The sequence below is a fragment of the Lytechinus variegatus genome, chromosome 14 (genome assembly GCF_018143015.1).
Source record: "Lytechinus variegatus isolate NC3 chromosome 14, Lvar_3.0, whole genome shotgun sequence".
Lineage (NCBI taxonomy): Eukaryota > Metazoa > Echinodermata > Echinoidea > Temnopleuroida > Toxopneustidae > Lytechinus > Lytechinus variegatus.
In genome coordinates, this window is record NC_054753.1 from 26,804,787 (window position 1) to 26,827,910 (window position 23,124).

Consider the following 23,124-nt stretch of genomic DNA (forward strand, 5'->3'; position numbering starts at 1 on the left):
AATGGTTTCATCAGTCTGTAAGAAACGAAACGTCATCGGTAATAATCCATCTTAATGCAATTTTCTGGAGCATTTTGGTCTCCATTATTCAGATTAACTTCAGCTTCAAGACAGAATAACTAGTTCACTAGCGTATTATATCCAGCATCAACTATTACAAAGAAATGTATGCCCATGCACAGGCATTATAGAGTCACTATTGTCCGCAGACAGTTGGCCAATGGACCCCTGAAATACTTTGTCGCAGTCCTTCCACCTCCACGTTTGTAGGATCTGATGTTGGATACGCGCCCGTTGTGCATTGAAGCACAGCAAAGAAGCTCTTTGTCCCTGTTCACAAACTGTCAACTTCTTTTTTCAAACGGCAAGTAAGGCTGAGAAAATATCACTTCCGTCTAGACGAGCTCAAGAAGTAAGTCCAGAAGAATAGATTTTTCTACCGTAATTTGTACCATCTTCCTGCTAGAGAAATCAAAACAGACAGCAGTTTATCATTCCCGTCTATCTCATTCAGGAGAGTTTGGTATTGGAGATATAAAGGACATATACTAGGAGGACGAGGATGACGTGGAAGATTTCGTTGATCATCACATTGATTGTGATCGTCAACAGCACGCAACGCGTCACCAGTGACGGGCATGCGGAAAGTAAGTAATGTAGGGAATACAGCAAAGGGAAAGGGGAGATCATAAGCGTATATACCTACGGAGGGGGCGCCCCCCTCCCCCTGACGAGTCACAACTGATTCCTGACGAGCCACAAGTGTCACGCTCCTTTGAACGTGAAGACCCTTTTTTTTGCTTGTCAATTTTTTTGGCGTGAGAATCTGCCCACCCCCCCCCCCCTTTGGAAAAACTGGGGACGGCCCAAATATTAACATTATACGATTTGGAAAGCAAAACGGTGTTTGAACCCCGGCCCCATATTCATTCCTGAGCATTTTCATAACGATATAGTAGATGTCTTTCGGTTAAAATAATCTCTCGCTCTTTAAGCGTAAAACGATGTTGATTTTTAGATCTAACTCCTTCATATCGAATACTAAGTCTCGGCATTGTCATTAGGTTCGGACATAAAGTGGCTGCCCTGGGTAAATATGCCGTTATTATCATTATTATTATTATCATTATAATTATTGTTACTGTGGTTATAATTAATATTTAAAGACCACCCCTTGACTTACTCTATATACTATTTAAATTTCTTTTCCTCAACCCCTCAAAACCTTTCGCTTCCCTCTCTACCCGATCCTTCCACCTTCCTTCCCCTCTTAAATAATCTTTTATGCACCCCTCCGGCCATTATCAACAATACCTTTCCACAACATAACCCTTCATACCACCATTTTCGCCACCACACCTCACCACCTTTCTACCCACTGTCGATGTTTATGTTCTTCTCAAAGTCGACAGCGTAGTCGAGAACGAGAACTCGGTCATTGTCTGTAACCCTTCATTACTCGATGACGATGACGAGGAGGGATTCGGTCATCACGATTACGACGCTCTCTGCATTCACCCAAGCACCTTCGGCGTTGCTACCGTTCAGTTCAACTTGGATCAAGTAGACACGGATAAGAGATTCCTCGTTTGGCTTCAAACTGACATCTGTTTAGGGGTGAGATCTATTTCTCAACTTTATCTATACTCTTCATCAATACCGCTGAAATGGGCCATCCTTCATATGATCTGTATGTTATGTTGAATTGAGCATGTATATATGTTATCTTTGTATGGAAATAAATACAAACAATACAAACAAACCAAAAAAAGTCTAAATGTCTATATAAAAAGAAATGTGGTAACGATATAGCTAACTTTGGGTTCATTTTCGTATAAACATCTGCTCAAGCATGGAATTGGCCAAAACTTGCAAGCGACTTTCTCGTTTGTGATACACCTCTTATTATATATATATATATATATATATATACATATACATACAAGAGCTAAATTTGTAATATAGATTTCCAAAAGACATTTAAAAAAAGAAATGAGTTCATCACTGATAAAGGAACAAGCCAAAAAAAAAACGAATTTCGTTAGTGATATCCAGCCCTTTCACACCGTAAAAAAAAATCGTAATTTGAATGATGATTCCAGGGAAAAATAGGCTAATGACGAATATTTAGCACGTGTGAAACCAAACTAGAACATGATTAGAATCACGGACGCTAATCACGGTCACGATAATAATAAGAATTATCGTTACAATGATGATTCAAGATTCACGCGTGAAAAGGCCCTTTGTTTTTCTTCATTCATTCATTTTTCCTTTCAGTGCAAGTTACTACCTATTGCCTATTTATCGGGGGAAACGAAGAAAGAAAGAACAGTTGCTTTGATCGATACGTCATTGGCGACTAGTATCAAAGTAACTACATCCACTGCGACTTATCCATCGATAAATAACACGTATTGCGAGTAAGTGTGTTCATGTTACAGTGCAAAGAAATTTATTTAAAAAAATATGTATTCGTACAGTGCGTATCAATAAAAAGTTTACACTTTGAAACGGTCATTCTGAAGTTAAAAAAATACATTGCAATATCTTTCACATTATGTTCTTGAGGTTCGGTCGAATATTCGGTCGAATATCACGCTTCAGTGAGCACAGCCAATTTTTGTGAAGCTCGCAAAAATGGGTCGAGTGCAGCACAATGTGGGTACATTCCTCGCAGAAGACAAACACGCCATGGCTGGGTCTCGAAACCACGTCCTTCTGATTGAAAGCAGAGAGTCGTAACCACTCGACCACGACGCCCCCACCATTAGGGAAGTGATGAACAAAAGTCAGGATACCAAACACATTTTAGTTTGTAGAAGTTTTCAGAGTGTAAACTTTTTTTGATAAGAACTATATAGCAGTCATGGCAGTGATAACATTAAGACAATAGTAAGTATCAAGGCTTTATTCAGAGGATTATCGTATGACATATCCAACCGATAAATAAAATAGCTTTAAAAATCAGAAGTTTACAAATCAGAACTTAATGCAAATTCGTTACTAAATTTTTGACAGATTTTCATCAAACTTCCACCGATATTTTATCTTTTCTGCCTTTATTATGAACTTCCTCTTTAATTTGTTTCCTTCTTGTACAGGTTGAGGCATCATTTTGGACTCATTGGAGAATATAATTTGACCGTACCAGCCACCATACACAACACGACTACGGAATGCACTTTAGTAACATTGAAGAAACCAGCTTATGAAAATACAGGTGAATGAAATAGAAATAACATGCCGTAGTTTGAAAGATTAGGAAAACCGCCGGAAAAGGATGATATTTCAAGATTTTAAGGATCAAAATGAGAGGTTGTGGCAAAATAATATTTAAGTTGATGTGAAATTTGGCCGAAGTTTGGCAATGATTCAAAGTTGACCCCCTGTAACGCCAGCTTATAATTTGATTTATTTAACCATTGTTAATTAAAATTTTGATAGTAAGTGAGTATAAGGAAGTAAATTAATGAATAAGTGTTTCAAAGTTGAGAAAGTTATCACTTTGCCTCGTAAACCCTGATTAAACAATTGCAAAGACAAAGAGATGACAAAATGCAATAAGCTTAACATTTTCTAGCTATCTAAATATATTCGTCATTTGCATACGGACCGACCATGTTATGTTTTCGGGGATTTTAGTAGTAAAATGAATTATTTTAAGACGCCATAACTTTCTGACTTCATCATCCAATTTTATGAAATGTTATAGTATTTTATTTTTTATGTATTTTTATCTTTTATTCATATTAGTGTATAAATATACCTTCATACTGTTGCGAAGGTGTTACAATAATACAGACGCACATTAATTTTGTTGTTGTTGCAAAATTGGATTTAGATATTCTTTGTATTTAATGCAGCTGTGCTGGCTAATTATGGAGTGTTTGTTGCTTGGATCATATTGGCTATAACATGGTAGTAAGTATACACTACGTATTCAATTATACTATATTACTATTTTATTATCATTTATTCATATTTATTATTTGTAGCTTAATTCTAATTCCCATTTGCGATCTCACTGACGGAGATATAACGTCAGGCAACTACCCAATCATTCTCCGCAAATGGTCCCTTACTAACGTAAAAATTGCCATTTCTTTCATCATTCGTGGGATAAATACTGTATTTTGAACTTCAAAATGGCCGCCATATGGCCTAACGGTACTGTAGACGACAAGAATGGGGACAAACTAGTCAGAATTTGAATTCAATTCAACCAATTAATTGGTAAGAATCTATCAGAATATAGGACTGGTTGCGATTAAACTTTTTTTAATCGACCGGATTCATATTCAGTAAAAAACATTATTATTTTGAAAAATTATTTTAAAAGGTGCATTTTTTTCTTTCTACAATAGCTATTGTATTAAAAGGCATTGTCTTGGGAACAAGTCAGCTCAATGCACTATTAACGGTCACGTGGTGAGTAAAATTATTAATATTCAGAGTCTGATCCTGATAAAGGGGTTGACAGTTGCCACAACCAACAAAATGTCATTCCTGTTCTCCCTTTTGCCCCGCATTATTACTCCAGTAATTGTCAGATTTATCATGTTTATGAGGATAGCATAATTCAATGAAAATGACATTCTATGGACATGGACACAAATAATAACAAGAAAATACGTTGAAGTTTCTCAACGAATGGACAAACATGACGAATGCCAAGTGCATTTTGATTTGAAGATCACAAATGCTGGGAGATCGTTCGCCTTCAAGACAAGCGAACGTTTTGGGTATGACATTCAGACACCAATCATGACTTGATTATATAGAATAAGGAATTGCAGAAGTAACTTTCAAAAAAAAAAAAATTGTTTACTATGTATCGAATAGGTATAGAAGTTTTTTTATGAAGAGACGCTTTGATAGGAGAATTTAAAGAAAAGTAGGCCCAAATTATGATCATAGCTAGGTGCCGATTTGCGTTGTGAATCTAATTGTACAATCAGACAAGGGGAATGATCTATTGTTTCACCCCCACTTATGACGTCACGGTTCGACACCAGTACCAGGGGCTGCATCAAAGGGGGCGGCGACAATCCCATGGTTGTAAACAAGTGGGAGGAAAACAAGTAGAGAAATTCCAAAAGTTGGAAGAAGAATATTGAAGGTTTACCCGCTCTGGGCTGGGTAAACCTTTATTATTCAATGAGGAAAAAATTGACGTAATGTTTTGAGATAATCTTAGACTTATACCTCTTTTGCCTTTTATTCTCGATATCATTTTATCTAAGTCCCATGACCAAACTTCTCTGATGCCAGTGAATGAAATAAGGGAGAGCTCTACTTCCCTTCGACTCAAGTCCGTTGATACATTCAGAGGGTAAGAACACAGCAAAAACTGTGGTGTTAATCGGTGTACATAGAGGACCACATCAGTTATTTTACACCGGTGTTAAATTGGTGGTGTTAGTTTTACACCTGTAGGTGTTATTACAACACCAATGGTTGTTATATTTACACTCTTTGGTGTTTTGTTCAATCTCTAGGCTGTTATATTAACACCTCAGGGTGTGGTCCTCTATTAACACCAATTGGTGTTAGTTTTAACACCACAGTTTTTACAGTGAACAATTGCGTGAGCACAGGGGTATAGAAAGGGAGTGGGGGTGGAGAATGTTGCCCTATCCCCCAGAAAACGGTTCCATGACCGATAAAGAAAACGAAAAATACTATAGAATGGGAATGAAAGGAGGAGGGTGACACGAAACATCGTCTGGATCTTAGGATCTACTCTATCACAAAAGTAGCTTTTCATTTCGAAATTTCAGTTTCTCGAGGCTATCAAACGTACTCCCTGTTCTTTCCCTGAATATATTGGATTTATTAAGCAACTGGGCAGCTGGGTGGGATTGTGTGAGTGCATGTGTGTAATGGTGGGTGCGTGTGTGACTGTGTGTGGGTTTGTAATGGCCTACTTCTTGGAACACTTCCTACATTTATATCCACCAACCGGGTGCATCCCAACCAGAGATGCCCCCCCCCCCCGCTCCAGATGAACATGCCAATCAGTGCCTCATTCAAACAGTTTAGTGAAACAAAATTTGTATGAAAAAAAATCCTTTTCGGTCTATTTAACTCAACTTGTGTGTTTTACGGGAATAGGAAGCGTACACGTATGCTCACGTATACAAGACAATGAGCCGGTTCCTACCTCCGCGGTGAATTGAAATATGTCGAAATAGGTCTACATCTTACAGGCTTTACTTTTTCAGTATAGGCCCCTCCACTTTATTTATTTATTTCATTGGAACACATATGTATCTGCTTGTTTAATGCAGTCGTTGTATTTTATTCAGTTGAAATGATTTATCATCAAATGTACTTTAATGATTTTTGGAAAATGTATATGTATAAATAAATAACAAATAAGTAAATAAATAAATGTTAATGTACGAGACTGCAAAGGTACTTACCAAGTTTTTTTCGATTAAATCCCCAATTATCAAATAACAAGAGTGTGGGTGCGCGTCCGTGTGTAATCAGTGACAGATTTTTCCTGAAACGTTTTTAATGCGTACCATATACACAAATACAAATGTATTATGGAATTTGTTTCAGTTGTTTCTCAAGCCGGCTCGCAGGTATATCCCACCGGCCTGTATAGGCCTATGCCAAGCCTAGGTCTGGACTTTTATTACCCCCCCCCCCCATCCCCTTAGCTGCCAAGGTAGAAATGATTATAGCAGTGTATATAGGCTATCCACGAGTTTTAACTGTGAAAACATTACAAACATTTTTTTTCTTTAAAAGATAATATCATACAATCGTAATATATATATCTCTCTCATCTCCAGGTTTGCCCTTTTCAATATAGCACAAGGGGTAGCAGGTGATGGACACTACTGGTTTATTTCTCATTCTAGATATTATGGTGAGTGGATGAATCCTGGTTAGCATACTTCTTCTTTTTTTTTCTTCTTCTTCTTCTCCTCATTTTTCTCATTCTCCTCCACCACCTCGTCTTTTTGTTCCTTTTTTCCCTTCTTCTTCTTCTTCATCTTCATCATCTTCTTCTACTACTACCTTTTTTCTACTTCTTAATGTCGTTTAAGAGAACAGAGAAAAACACTAGTCGAATTTGTTTTGTGCGCAAGCGCGGGAACTCGCGATCGACAGCAGTCCACCGCTCTGTTTTCCACGACATTATTCAAACCAAATACCTTTAACTCTGTGACTGCATGACCACAGCGCGTCGTAACGCGGTGCAGCTCCTTATGAAAATAAATCTTTGTTTATCTTGCATCCATCTTTTAATCAACGATGCAATGTCGGACTGACTCCTAGAGTAATCACGGTTGACTCGACCATTTAGCTACGCAGTCAGCAGCGACTGCCACGAGAACTTGTGCTCTATGTCTTGTCAAAAGTCTATCTTATAAGAAATGTTTGTATTATTTTCTCAATTGTGGAAAAATCCGTTCTCATGCTATTATGCCAATTATACTTCAGTATATATTCTGATTTCCATAATGCTATGTTTTTTTCTTCCAATTTTCAAATTCCCGGCAAAATCAGTTATACATTGATGTTTTCTATTTTCATTCCATACGTTATTCAGGTATAACTGTTGCGGATTTCATATTTCCATGGTAAGAAAGCATGTTTCGATTTATTTGATATGTTTTTTTAATGAATTTTAATAATTTATGTTTGTCCTCGTACATGTACACCAGTGAGTCAGTACATTCTTCCATCCCTATATAACATCAATGAAAACATCAGTGGAGAGTATGATCACGTGACGTTTAATGCACTTTGTTTTAGGTTTGTTTTCGTCATGGGAACATCAATCCATCTCGCGTTCAACAACCTCCTCTCCAAAGGTCGAAGTTACCGCTCAATCTTCAAGAAACTGGTTGTGCGAAGCATCACGCTTTTCGTCCTTGGGATCTGTTTTCAGCGTGAGTGTTGCCAATTTGATATCAAAAACAAAAATATACGGTTCCGCTGGTCTGTATACCTTAGCGATATGTTATTAGTTTGTTATATTTCTAGGATTATTACACAGTGTGTTCCGTGTGAGTGTTGCCAATTTGGTAGAGATTATGTGATCCCACTGGCCTAGTATCGTATCATCACAGTATCATACAGTGATCAGGCCGGTATCAGGGAGATTTCGCTCTGCGACGTACGGAGAGTTCAAGAACAAAGAAAATCTATTGTCGAATGCCCATCGTACGTGACAAAGAAAAAAACGTCTTTGTTGGTTGCCCCGACGCTAAATACTCATCTGTAAATCGTTATATTCTGCACCCTGAATATATTCTTGACACGTTGTAGACTTGTAGTGGAGATCTGCTATTTTTTAGTTCTTTTAATTAACCATTCATTTCTTGATATCAAGAATTGAATTCTTGATATCAGGAAACGAATTATTGATATCAAGAAATGAAGTCTTGATATAAAAATGTATTCTTGATATCAAGAAATCTAATTCTTGATATCAGAAATTGTGAATAAATGTTGAAACGTCTTGCCATTCGGTCGGCCGAGTGTGCCAGATGTCCATACAATGACGTACCACGGTGCCCATTGCTATATCGTACTAAGATGTGAAAATACTACAGGCATAATCTACTCGTCCCGGAGTCCCGGCTCCTCGTACTCTCGACCAAGACTAAAATAGATATTCCGGGCTTTCCCTGGGGATTCTTATATTTGTTTTTGTGTTATTTTTTTAAACTGACCCATATCTCAGGATTATTCAATTGAAAATAGGACCCATGGCTAAGGATTTCTTGCAAGAGCAAGTCCCATGTCTACGGCTTTCTTGCAATAGCAAGTCCCATGTCTAAGGCTTTTTTTTTGCAAAAAACGACCCACTAGAGCGGCACATCCCCGTATGCAATAGGCCTGTGTATACACGCGAGTAACCCCTTGGGAATTAATTGAACGTTGCTGAGAAATTGAGCGGATTGTTAGTCCAAAACATCTTAGGTTTGTTTTATCATTAAGAGTATACGGCAGTTTGCTACTTTAAGTTTCTGTAAAATGAATCGTTTTTCGTGTTTGGTTTTGAATAAAATCTTTCTATGACAGACAAAGGATTTGTCGAAAATTAATGAGTCAAAACAGCACTTTCGTCCTTGACCATAGGCAGCAGAAGCGGGGGGGGGGGGGACTTGTCCCCCCCTAAATTTTAGGTGGGGGGGGGAAGGTCCCCCCTAAAAATTTTTTGATAACCTTTTTTTTTGCTTGTCAATTTTTTTCTTACGTCCCCCCTAAATTCACGTGGACCCCCCCTGAAAAGTGTGTTGTCCCCCTAAAATTTAGGTTGATAACCTTTTTTGCGGGCCCTTGTCCAATTTTTTACCTGTGTCCATCCCAAAAATTTAGGTGGACACCCCCTAAATTTTTTGGCTTCCGCCGCCAATGTCCTTGACTCTGAAGAAACGACATATATAGGCCTATATTTTCGTCAGCTCTGAAACTAGGCTGCTCCGCGGTTTACCAATCAACTATAGGCGCCGCTTTTCCGACGGAGGCGACGGCGACGGCGGCGGCAGCGGCGACGTTGAAATCTTAACCAAGGTTAAGTTTTTGAAATATCTTAGTAAGTATAAGGACCTAATTCATGTAACTTGGACATAATGGTAATCAAGTATTACTAAACATACTGCCCGAGTTTCAGATCGTATGATCAAAGTCAAAGGTCATTTAGGGTCAATAAACTTAGTCCATGTAGGGGGAATCAATATCAAAATTTTAACCAAGGATAAGTTTTTGAAATGTTGTCATAACTTTCAAAGTTTATGAACTTAGCTCATAAAAAGTAGACATATTAGGTTAATAGTGAATCACTAAAGATCCTGCATGAGTTTCAGGTCACATGACTGAGGTCAAATGTCACTTAGGGTCAACTAACTTTGGCAATGTTGAGGTTATTTGAGGAATTGTCATAACTGTAAAAGTTTATGTATCTAGTCTATGAAACTTGGACATAAGAGCAACCAAGTATTCCTAAATATCATGTGCGAGTTTCAGGTCACATGATGAAGGTCAAAGATCACTTAGGGTTCACAAATTTTGGTAATGTTGGAGTTATTTGTGGAATTGTCATCATAACTTTAAAAGTCTATGGATCTAGTTCATGAAACTTTGACATAAGAGCAGCAATGTATCCCTGAATAGCCTGTGTGCGTTTCAGGATCATGGCAAAGATCAAAGGTCATTTAAAGGTCAATGAACTCTTGCCGTGTTGGGACTATGTGTTGAAATGACATCATTACTTAGGAAGTTTATGGATCTAGCTCATGAAACATAAGGACAATCAAGTATGAATGATTGTTTCGCACATATCTTAGGTCACATGATCATGGTCAAAGGTCATTCTGGGTCAATGGACATATATCGATTGCTATATCGAATTGCGTAAGGCAGGCGAGACCGCCACAGGGGTCCCACTTGTTTAAGTTCATTGTGTTCATTCCTGAAAAAATGCACATAGAAATGCAATAAATATATACAATACCCCACCCCCCCCCCCCCCCGAAAAAAACTGTACATCCACTCACGTCACGATCTAAAGTTTCGGTTTTATTTTTCCTTATAGCTCATAATGATATACGTACTCTTCGCATCCCCGGAGTCCTCCAACGTTTTGGTATCTCGTATTTCGTAGTTGCTTCTTCATATCTTGTTTCTCGACGTCTTCTAGCCAGAAGGAAAGAAAGGACGGTGAGATTGGCATTTTAGTCTTTACATATCTGAACCAACGAACGTAGATGGCAGCAATTCTTTGTTGTGTGTTGCTGCCCTCTGCGTTCGTTGATCTGAACTGTAGCGGATAATTCACAGCTGAATCATCTAGAAATATGCAGATTTAGGTGACAACGTTTCATCATTACAACATTTAAAACATACTCGTTTAGTACCTGTTCCATGAAACTAAAAATGTCTTAGAAAATATTGAAGGATAAGACCTGTTTGCTGCATGAGTAATAAGGTTTTCATATCGACATTTAATATACGCATTAAAGATAAATACAAGGGAGTTGTTTCATAGAGTTGTTCGGAAGTTAAGAGCGACTTTAGGAACGACTGGTGAACCTTTCTTATACGCTAAATCATCGACAACTCAGTATATCATTTACCACAAGAAAGGATAACCAGTCGTTCTTAAAGTCGCCCTTAACTTACGAATAGTTTATGAAACACCCACCAGTTGTAACGATTTCAGAATGATTTGAGGATGTCTGTTGATGAAGGTGTGGGTGTTTATGGGTGTTTGTGTGTATGTGTGAGTTTGAAATTACCTACCTTCTAGGGATATTGATACATACCCACCAACCGGGGACGTCCTACAACCTGTCCGGTGCAGATATCACTCAATATTTTCCTCGTCTGATTTAAAACCGTTTTTTTTTATAGTGATTTGTAAAATGTTATCTTTTGGCAAATTTAACTCAAGTCCTGTGTAAAAGCGGTAGGAAGTGACCCCGTTAGCTAACTATGCTCACGTTTTGTCCGAAATTGAGGTCGGTATTAGCATGATTAGTGGATTAAATTCAATTTTTTTAATTCAAACAGTGTATGAGACCGCAGACAAACGTTTCCATGCACTCTGGCAATCAATGTCGTGAGTGGCCCAATGTAAAATTGCAAGACGATGTATGCCGGCGTGTGTGTCGACCTGGGATTGAGGTTACACTGCAAAAACTCCGGTGTTGATTTAACACCAGCCCGGAATCTATACATTTCCACACCAGAGAAGTGTTTATCAGTTTCGTTTTGGTATAACACCAGAGAGGTGTTTATACAACACCAATTAGTATTAAAACAGCATCGGTTTGATTCCAAACTGGTGTTGTTTCAATTATCTGGTGTGGACATAATATAGATTCCGGGCTGGTGTTAAATCAACACCGGAGTTTTTGCAGTGTACCTTTATCTATTTTTGTATACATAATGATACATGATTACATTGTGTTCCTTGAAAAATTAATTTTGGTTTCAGAGTAAATGGTATATGATGTTCCGTGACGTCACTGACTATCTTGAGCTACCTCTGGCTGTCTGTCTCATTACTATTCATCTGCTTCTGACGTTTTTATTACCAGTTCCCGGATGTCCACTGTAAGTAAGAAAAGAGAGAGAAAAAAAGATTTTCATCCTATTTTGTTTTCGTTCGCATAATATATGACAAATTAACCTAAAACCAAGAATCGGCGTTTTGAACCAAACAATATGAATGTGTGTACAACTTTATGTAATATATACAGGCTATAAATATACATTGCTGTATGCCGCGGGAGGGGGGGGGGGCAGGGGCAGTTGTCCCCCCGAAACTCTGTAAGCTTACTTTTTTACTGAAAATTTTCACAGAATTAACTAAATGTATGCACGAAAATCACAAGCTCGGTCGTTTCGCTCCCTCGCTTTAACCTTTTTTTTCGAGAAGATTACGTACGTTCTGCCTCAAGCTAAAAATTTATGTAAATATAATGGTGAAAAAAAGAGAGATGACTTGATAATGTAACTGGAATTTGGAATGGAAGAAAATAAATGGTTGGAATGAAGGGTTTCACTGTTTGGTATTTTGTTTTCTGTTTACAGAGGTTATCAAGGGCCTGGTGGTCCTCTTCTTGGAGAGAACGGTGAGCTAACGAACTGTACCGGGGGAGCTGCGGGTTACATCGACCGTATGTTCTTCACGGAAGCCCACATCATACCAAGACCGAAGTGCGCGAAGATTTACCGAACGACCGTCTCGGTTGACCCGGAAGGAATTCTTGGTACTTTGACCTGCATCGCGCTTTGTATATTCGGTTTACAGGTACTCAGTCTTAAAATTGAGGGGGAAAAAACCTTTTAAGAGAACCGTAACACACGATTTGTGTGTTGTGTTAAGGAGAATTCAGAATTCAAATTTCTGATTTTTTTAAATTTCAATTATTGTTCAGGTATATTTTCTTAATGAGCACCGAAATGTGGACATGTGCCCCATATAAGTAGACTCAAATATTATTGTTAGCATTATTATTTTCACTACTATCATCAAAAGATAAAATAATTATTCAAAATTTTGAGGGCAACTGCCCAACTTCCCCCCCCCCCGGTTCAGTCATGGTGCCCCTTGATGTGGGTGTGTTATTGCTGTGTGTATGTTTATAAGAAACTGAAATGATTTTTTTTTTTACATTAACCTATATTTTAAGGCGGGTAAGATTCTGCATCTCTTTTCCAGCGCGAAAGGGCGAATCATCAGACTTCTCATCTGGGGTATGGCACTGGTAAGTTGAGAAAAAATATAGTTACGCTCGCTATGTCCATATCCAAGTCAAGTCAATTTCATTCTCATTTATTCTTTTCTCGGGTTTTGTTATAACATGTACTACAAGGTTGGTAGACATTAGTCTGCAGGAACAGACCCTGACTGATTTTTTTTTTATCAACAAGTGGGTCCTCCGACAAGGCTAGAGCAGATAGATCGGTTTATTTCCAATTCGTCTAATGCCAATTCGTCCACCATCAGTTCGTTCATGGTCTATTTTCATTTAGTCTATTGCCATTCTGTCTAATATTCAGTTGGTCCAATAGCCATTTAGTCCGTTTACCATTTGGTCCAATTATTGGACTAAGTGTTATATTGTGCAAAACGAATGAACAGAAAATGGGCTTTGAACGAACTGGTGACTAGGCGAAATGATTGTTAGACCAAATGGTTGTTAGACGAGATGTTGATGGACGGAATGGCATTAGACTAAATGAAGGTAGCCCATGTGGTAAGTGGACGAGATGGCAGTCGATGAATTGGGAATTTACCAAACCGATAGATCAGTGGCATATTCTGACCACTTTTCTCGAGTGAAGGATTTGCACAGCAACTAAAGTATTGCTAATCGTATGCTATGTGTTTCGATTTATTATATGTATTTATTGAATTGATTGAATTTATATTTCTTCATTTCAAACAGATAGACAAAGTAAGTACAAAGCAAAATATGAAAACATAAATGAAAAGGGAACTCACTGGAAAGCAACGCTTATTTATGCGAGTCCACAGCAATAAATACTTGATTAAAATTCATCAAATATAAATAGTAATCAACAGGGTTCAATGGAATGATAATTATTTCATTTCATTTTATTTCCATATCCATGATATCACAAAGTATATAATATAACTCAGACATACAAATTACACAATTGATGTTACTGAACGATAAAGCATATAATAATAATGAACAAATTTTGATATGGGGGGAACATGCAAAAAAGCAAAGCTTGTTACAAGGCAAGTTCCCTAAAATAACAGTATGTAATAATCATAAGTTATCCTTAAACAGGAAATAAATCAATAAGAACGGACATTCTTGCTATAGGAAATACGTATACAGTTTGAAAAAAGGAAAAAGTAAACAATATATATATTACTACTTATATAGCAATAGAATAATAATAATAGAATAATAATAATAATAATATAATAATAGAATAATAATAGTGCACCTGATACTCAGAACAGAACAGGAGGAAGGGAGAGAAAGGCAGACAGAGAGACGGTATATTCATGAGAGAGGGACACGTAGAACAGACGTGACGTAACATGAAGACAAAAACACAACAATACAAATACATATAATCACATATTGGGCTAGTAAGATAAGACAGGAGGACAGCTTACAGTGTATCTATTGACAGTATGTATTATGTACCTTGCAATTTCGTAGAATTTGACAGAAAATAATGTGGAGATTAACTTTTAACTTTGTATTCTGAATTATATATAAAATTGTATATTTTTTCTTTCCTTCAGATTACCTGCAGCGCCGTATTAAGTAAATGCCACTTGGCCGATGGATGGATACCTATCAACAAAACCCTGTGGTATGTATTACGAACAAAAGGAAATAAATTTCCCATGTATCACATAGTTGTTGCTCATTAACAGGTTTGTTTCATATTTGGTTGAAAAAAATGAAATATCTATTACGTACTTAAATGATCTTTGTACTGAATGAACGGGAAAATACCAATTAACAACAACATACACATGCACATTCTGGGGAGCGTTTCATGAAAGGACTTATCCGACAAGTCCAGTTTTATCCGACAGGTACCACAGTAACAATGCTTCTCGACCAATCAATTCAAAAGAAACGTGTCAGATCTGACAACTTGTTGGACAAAAATATTGATGAAACATTCCCCTGGGGAGCGTTTCATCAATATTTTCGTCCGACAAGTTGTCATATCTGACAATTTTCCTGGATTCTGATTGGTTGAGAAGCACCGTTACTATAGTAACTGTCGGATAAAACGTCCGACAAGTCCTTTCATGAAACGCACCCCTGGTTGTTACTATCATTGTCAATAAGTTTGCTAGCTTATTCGATCAGGAATGTTCTTTTTCTGAAGAGAATATCAGCATACAGATATAACTTTTTTCGACGTACACCTCGGAAAGGCATTTACACAAGAAGAAAGGGAATACGCATTCAAATGAAAAAGGAAAGCAGAAAAAGCAGCACAAAAAATATTTGAGTTATTAAATGAAATTTAATTTTTCGGCCTAGTATCACAAATTCACTCTCAACTATAAAATTTTATACTAGTCAGTGATCGTGTGTACTCTGAATCTATACCGAAATAAAGAGTAATTTTAAATGATAGTAAACTTTTTTTATATTAAATAAACATGAAATAACCTGAAATCTTATAGATTCTATCACATTCCAGTTACAATCTTTTAAATGTGTCTGTTTCCTATATCGCCCTCACCGGTGGACTCGCGTTCGTGAGTGGTTGAAGCGCCCTTCTATCAACTATTTTTTTTATGCTTACTTTGAATCTACACCGAAATGAAGAGTAATTTTAAATGATATCAAACTTTTTTTAGATTAAATAAACTAAAAATAACCTCAAATCTTGTCATATGAATAGATTCCATTGAATTCCATTTACTATCTTTTAAATAGGCCTGTTTCCTACATCGCCCTCACCGGTGGACTCGCGTCAGTGCTAGTGTGTACTCCTAAACTATACCGAAATAAAGAGTACCTAATTTCAAATGATATCAATTTTTTAAAGATGACATTAACATGAAATAACCTGACATTTCACGAATAGATTTCAAGAAATTCCATTTACAATATTTTAAAATAGGTCTGTTTCCTATATCGCCCTCACCGGTGGACTTGCATTCGTGGTTCAAGCCCTTCTTCATTTTATCATTGACGTCACTCACTTTTGGAACGGATCGCCAATAATCTACATGGGTAAATAAATTTCCTTATTTTTTAAATGTGGACGGTTTGGCTCCACATTACCATCATGTTAATGAAAATCGTGGGTCGTGTGGTCCAGTGGTTAGAGCATTGGACTCATAATCGCAAGGTCGTGAGTTCGAATCCCAACTCTGCCAATGTCTCCACTTTGATAAAAAGGCCCAAGAGTGATATCTGTCGTCTATTACGTCAGCCACTATGACTGATTAACCTAGACTTAAAATTTTTCCACGGGTAATTGGTTATATACCAGCTTGGCGTTTCACCAGCAAAAAGTGCTGTTCTGTCGAGTTCCTACGGGAGTTACCACAAACAGAAACAGAAACAGAAAAGTATCCCAAGTTATATATTTTGAATAAATAGATAAATCATAACCCAAAATTGAAATGAGAGTTATTTTACCAAACTATTCAGGTAGGCTATTAATTCACAAAAAGGAAGATATCAATTGGCATATTTACCTCAAAGTAAGTCATTGGATCATTCAGTACAGGGTCCCGTAACACAAAGCTTAGCAATCAATCGTACGCTTGAGATTTACGATTGATTGTACATTGTAGTCAATGCAATCAATCGTAGAAAAATGTTCTACGATCATTGCGAAGTTTTGTGTTACAGGCCCCTGGTCTATGGAGAGACCCAGGTCCTGTAACACAAAGGTTAGCAATTGATCATTCACTTGAGTTTTACGATTGATTGTACATTGTAGTCAATGCAATCAATCGCAGAAAAAATGTTCTACGATCATCGCTAAACTTTGTGTTACGGGCCCAGGTCACGCTTCACATAGCTATTCCACCTGTTTTATCAAAGGTAGATAAGAATATTTCTCTTATTAAAAGATAAACCCCCTTTTGGGGTGCCCTCCCCCGACGTGCACTCGTTAACCATGTTAACGGTATCAAAACACCGATTTTCAACAAAAAAAGGTAGTTTTAAAAAAAACTTGTCAATTGTCAATCGCAGGGTCAAACGTACTAGCCAAACGTCTTTATGTTTTTTTCCCCTCAAGCTTTTTCCCCATACTTCTTGCGACAACTTGTTTAGGGGCCAAACTGTGTTAAAAACCCGGCGAAAAACTTGTTTAGGGGGTTATTTTGCACACAGAGAGAAATAAATAGTTTAAGGGGTGTTTGTAAATAATTTGACCATGCGTTCGTACATTAATACATTTTACTGCCCCCCCCCCCCGGATTTCCCCTGTAATTTAATTCATCGTCCATACTTTCTTTTTTTTATTTTTTTTACCTAGGTATGAACTCTATCCTGCTATATCTCGGAGTTGGAGTGTTGAAAGACTATCTTCCATTTACCTGGCATCCTTTTTATGATAACCATAGCGAGAGTGTTATTATGAGTACCTGGTCAGCATTCTTGTGGCTCTTCATAGCTTACGTCCTATATCGCAAGAAAATATTCCTACGGCTGTGAAGGTCTTTTTTCTGTTAAATGAGAAGTTCACCGTGGCGAAAGCTTTAATGTAAAATAGCAAAAATAATTATGAATATAAATATTGGTGAAGGTTTTTCGGATTATCCGTTTAGATCCATTGAGAAAGTTATAAGTATTTTTTTTTATTTGTGACGTCATATAGTTTCCCCATACGATATTCTATATAAAGTGCATATATTTCATTTGTTTTAATGGTACATGTCAGTGATTTGATTTGATTTATTTCTGCATTCACATCAATATCAGAATTACAAAATACATATATATACAATATTTACAAAGGTAATACATGATTATAACAAAATAATAACAGTCGCATAGTATAAATATTGTAAATAAATATTAACAAAAAAAGATGTGTCATATATTTTTTCAAAACAAGATTATAAATGAATGCAGGAGACCGCCATCGTGAGCGATTAGGCTTGATGATGATGGAGGCCTCATAGAAGTACGTAATAGTTCTTCATTGATCAAGTGGGTGCTGTGCAGGTGTAGGTGCAGGTGCGGCAGAGAGCAGTTGAGATATTACGTTTAAGAGGGGGCTGCGTAAGATGTAACAATGATTTGATATTGTGTGGAAGATTGTTCCAAATATCGGGACCGTAATGTCGAATGGATTTGTGGGTTATTAATAATTTGGGGTTAGTGAGGTGGAGGTTTCCAGATATGCGGGTTGGGTAGGAATCGACAGACCTGTTGAATCTAAACATATTATTAAAAGACTGGGGAAGTTGATTATTAAAATACCTAAACATAAATATAGCAATTTGAATCTTATTAATATCAAAGATTTTTAATGTTTTGAGTTTGTGAAACAATGGGTCAGTATGAGCCAAGTAATGTGAGCCTGTACACATACGGATAGCTCTTTTTTGTAGTTTAAATATAGAGTGTAGTTTAGAAGAGCCACAGTTTGCCCAAACGATATTGCAGTATGATATATATGGAAGAACTAACGAATTGTATAATAAGAATAAAGTTTTATGAGGAAGAAGGAATTTTAACTTTGAAATGATTCCAATATTGTAACATGGTGTATGTGTTGGTTCCAAGACAGAAATTCATCCATAATTACACCCAAATATTTTGAAAATTGGTTTGAATTGGTTTTCTGTTCTAAAGGCGTACCGTCAATGTTAATGTAAATCGGTGTGTTGATATTATGAGATTGATGTCTGAAATACACAAAATGTGTCTTTTTTTGTATTTAAAGAAAGTTTGTTGGCCTTAAACCAGTTAGACACCTTGTACATTTCACGATTTACTACATTGTTTAATGAATTAAGGTCTTGATGAGAATAAGATATATTTGTATCGTCAGCAAATAAGACAAATGACAAAATAGAGGAGGTTTTTATAATATCATTAATATAGAGTAAAAATAAAAGAGGACCTAAAATCGAACCCTGGGGAACACCACATTGAACTAAAAGAGAATTAGAGTCATTATTATTAAAAGTGACATATTGCCTTCGATTATTCAAGTAATCTTTGAACCATAAGAGAGATTGGCCTCGTATTCCATAATGATTGAGTTTGGAGAGTAAAATATCGTGGTTAAGAGTATCAAATGCTTTACTTAAATCACAAAAAATACCAATTACGTGTTCTTTATTTGCTATGGCATTACTTATTTTGTCATAAATTTGAAGTAAAGCTGAGTCTGTTGAATAATTTTTCCTAAAACCATATTGATTCGAATTTAGAATATTGTGTTTGTAAAGTCTTGTGTATACTATTTTATCTAGAATTTTTGATATTGTTGGAAGTAAAGAGATTGGACGGTAATTACTTATTTCGTGAGGATTGTCTTTCTTAAAAATTGGATTGACTTTAGCTATCTTAAATAAATCTGGGAAAACGCCTTGAGATAAGGAGTTATTAAATATGTGAGCCAAGGGGCTAGCAAGAGGGTGAATTATTTGCTTAAGTAAAAACATACTGATGCCATCAGACCCAGAAGATCTAGAATTGTGAAGGGTACGAGCAATGTTGACAATTTCAGAAGGGTTTGTTGGGGTTAGAAAAAGAGACTCCTGATTTGGATCCGACAGATAATCTGTAAAATGTGCATTGGGAGTATTTATTTTATTTGCTAATTCGGGTCCGATATTCGTAAAAAAAGAATTGAATGAGTTTGCATAAAGACTGGGATGAAGTATTTTAGATCCATTAAGAGTAATATTATCATTAGGTGGGGGTGGGTTTTTGTACCCAAGACTTCTTTAATAATTTAAATTTAAAATCTTTATGATGACTTCATGAAGATTAATAACTTTCTTTTTTCAGGGATGGATATGAAGTAATAAAGTTACAATTTAACACAGTTTCATTCTTTTTAGAAAATGATTATTCATGAATGTTTAGTCCTCGTATATATATATAAATATATATATATATATAATTATACACATTCTTGTGCTCTTATTAAAAAATCCAAGCTTATAGAGGTGTTTTCATTGTTGTTACAATATTTATGTACAAGCTTTATAAATCGGTTATTTTATGACAACAGTATTCCAAAAAAGACTGGGATGATGTAATAACATAATATTTTCATATTTCGGTCAGACAAATGCTTCGACCGTGTTGACTCATCATGGAATATAGACTCTGCCTTTTTTACAATAACAAACAGCCTAACCACTTTGTGGAATGAATGTAAGCATTTGATATTTTATCAAGAATTTACATCGTTAGTGATGATTAGATGCTTAAGAAAGCAGTTGATGTTGTTGCTGCTATTTTTTTAAGATAGTAAATGCGGTAGTAAATGACATTTTCATCTGTTAGACGGTTACGTGCGACGACGTCAGAGGGCGCAGTTTCTCGTCCTCTCTTGCCGCCGCCTTTCCGCACACTAAAGATTATTTCTCCATAGGATTATTGTGTTAAAAATGAGTATTGATAAAACAACCAATACATATGTGTTTATAGAAACACTATTCATACCCTTGTTATAATCAGATCGTCGAAAATGTTCAGTTTTCTAGGAATATGAACATGCTTTTCAAAAATATGGAGAAAATTGCCACTCAGTCAAACTAAGCCGAGAGCGGCAACCCCTGCAATCTTCTTTAATAAATGTCATAGAAAATATATTATTTTTATTGTTTAGCTTGTAAACAATTTGTTGCTCTATTCTGTATTATCCTTATTAATTCATTTATAAAAATATGCAAAAAATCAAAAGATAAAATGAAAAAGAGGTATAAAGATCATGATGGATAAAAACCATGAAGATTAAAAGGATATGTTTAAAAGAAAGAAAGGAATAATTTTTTTGTAAAATCTGTATATAGGACTTTTCTCTATTAAACTAGGACAAAGCATAAACTTTCATTGTGTCATCAATTGTTCCTACAGAATTTTTATTTTTAATGATGAAAATGATCGGTGATCCCTTCATATTAGTGGGTCGATTATTTTCGCGAGCTCAGCAATGTCCTCAAATATAATATCAAATGTGCTCAAATTTTTCAATCAATATGCTGTGTTTCGAGAAATCGATATGTACCTAGGGCTTTGTGATATGAGCTTAGAAGAGGTACGAATGCATTTTTTCGATTAAATTTCATCAAATGAGTATTACTTTTTATTCAATATCATGAAAACGGCTTGTTAATTTATTTGATTTATCTTGTGATTTTTTTATTATAGTGATCAAATAAAGATTAAAGGAAAAAATAAGTTGATTGTATTCCTTTAATTCCTTTAAGTGGAGCGTTGTGACCCAGTGGATTGGTCTCTGGACTTTAAACAGGGGTCATGGGTTCGAATTCCAGCCATGCCGGTAATCTCCCTCACCAAGATATTGATCCACTTTCTGCTACTCAACCCAGGTGAGGAAAACGGGTACCGGCAGAGAGTATTTCCTCTATTATTATACACTAGTAGTGTTCCGTAAAAAAAAAAATCCGTCAACGTTTCGTTATTTTCTCAATGAAACATCAAGTTTACAACTACAAACTTATCTCTGCGGTGTATGTCCATATGTGTCTTAAAAAAAACAAAAAAGAACCATTTGGTTTATAAACTGTAAAAACTGGTGTTAAAACTGACACCAATTGGTGTTGGAGGACCCTGAGGTATTATAATTACACCCTAGAGATTGAACATAACACCAAAGAGTGTAAATGTAACAACCAAAAGTATTGTAACACCTATAGGTGTAATACTAACACCACCATTTTAACACCGGTGTAAAATAATTGGTGTGGTCCTCTATGTACACCGGTTAACACCACAGTGTTTGCTGTGTAATTTCTAAAATAAAAAAATTGCAAAAACAATCACTTGAATCCCCCTTCCGTGAAATCCAAAATTTTAGATACTATATATCAGAACAAGAACTTTTAAAACGGCTCATATCCGTTCCTCCCATCTCTCGTTCATAAGTAGTAAAACAAAACAAGGAGTTGTGTGAATAAAAACAACAGCTTTCTAACGCCTGGAAGATCACGTTGAATTATTATTGTAATATTGAATTTCAAAATATTGTGTTTTCCTTTAACGAAAAGTACAAAGGCACTCAACTCAACAGATTTGAACTAAATAGGCACCATCAAGAGCGGGGACGGGATTCTATGTCTCAGCCGATGATGACGTACCACTGGCGTGTCCCCCCCCCCTTGAGAAGCAAAATCAAAATTGTTTATGTAAAAGTGCCATTAAAACAAGTGTGCGCCTTTTTTGAAAGTATACAACTTTTTGTTTGCTTTCCAAAAATTTTCGGGGGACGAAATATCCTTATTTTTTGGGGAAACCCATTTTTATCGGAAAAAGTGCCCCCATTTTTGTGGAAAATCCTAGATCCACCCCTGGTAATAACGATCTGCAATTGAATTTGTTTCTATACAGGAAGGCTCCAAATATACTGGAATTTGATTTTAGACATGTTTAATATTCATCCCACTGTTCGGAAATTTGATCGTTCAGATTGTATAGGTTGGCATGTTTACATAAGATGCTATTATAATTTATTTGAAAATCAGATTGCAACGGGCTTGTATAGTGCTCACTTATAAAATACTAAAAATGAAATGATAACTGTCACAATAGTAACCAATGTCATTAACCTATTCAACTGGAGATTCGGAATATGTCCTGGTATATTTTCATTTCCTAAAAGACGCCCCGACGCCTTTGACAGCATTGGGAAGGGGCTGAAACTGCTTGTGGGCCCGAGGTGGGGAAACGGAAATAAGACTTCTCATTGACCTTGATCTGACCTGGCAGACGAAAAGTTCCTTCACCTTTTGATACCTCGCGTTGAAAAAAAAACAGCTGCATTTACGCGTACATGAGTGAAATTAAACAATCGTGAATATTCATGTAGGTCTGACATTATGCTGTTAAAGATCATAATATAGGTAAGATCGGAAGTTTTCTGGAATAATTTTGCTTTTAAGTTAGTACCCGGAGT

The 23,124-nt window shown here is 36.3% G+C and overlaps 1 protein-coding gene across 1 annotated transcript; it reads left to right on the forward strand.

The window, feature by feature from the left end:
- Window positions 1–363: 363 nt before the first annotated feature.
- LOC121427674 (heparan-alpha-glucosaminide N-acetyltransferase-like) lies at window positions 364–17,943 on the forward strand. Its single transcript, XM_041624193.1, has 17 exons — window positions 364–647; window positions 1,406–1,617; window positions 2,281–2,423; window positions 3,105–3,223; window positions 3,867–3,924; window positions 4,368–4,431; window positions 5,247–5,335; window positions 6,810–6,886; window positions 7,574–7,604; window positions 7,780–7,916; window positions 10,568–10,692; window positions 11,972–12,090; window positions 12,571–12,790; window positions 13,173–13,247; window positions 14,774–14,844; window positions 16,123–16,235; window positions 17,497–17,943. The coding sequence occupies exons 1-17, from the start codon at window positions 563–565 to the stop codon at window positions 17,673–17,675; spliced, it is 1,917 nt and encodes a 638-aa protein (XP_041480127.1). The 5' UTR covers window positions 364–562; the 3' UTR covers window positions 17,676–17,943.
- The last annotated feature ends 5,181 nt before the right edge of the window (window positions 17,944–23,124 follow it).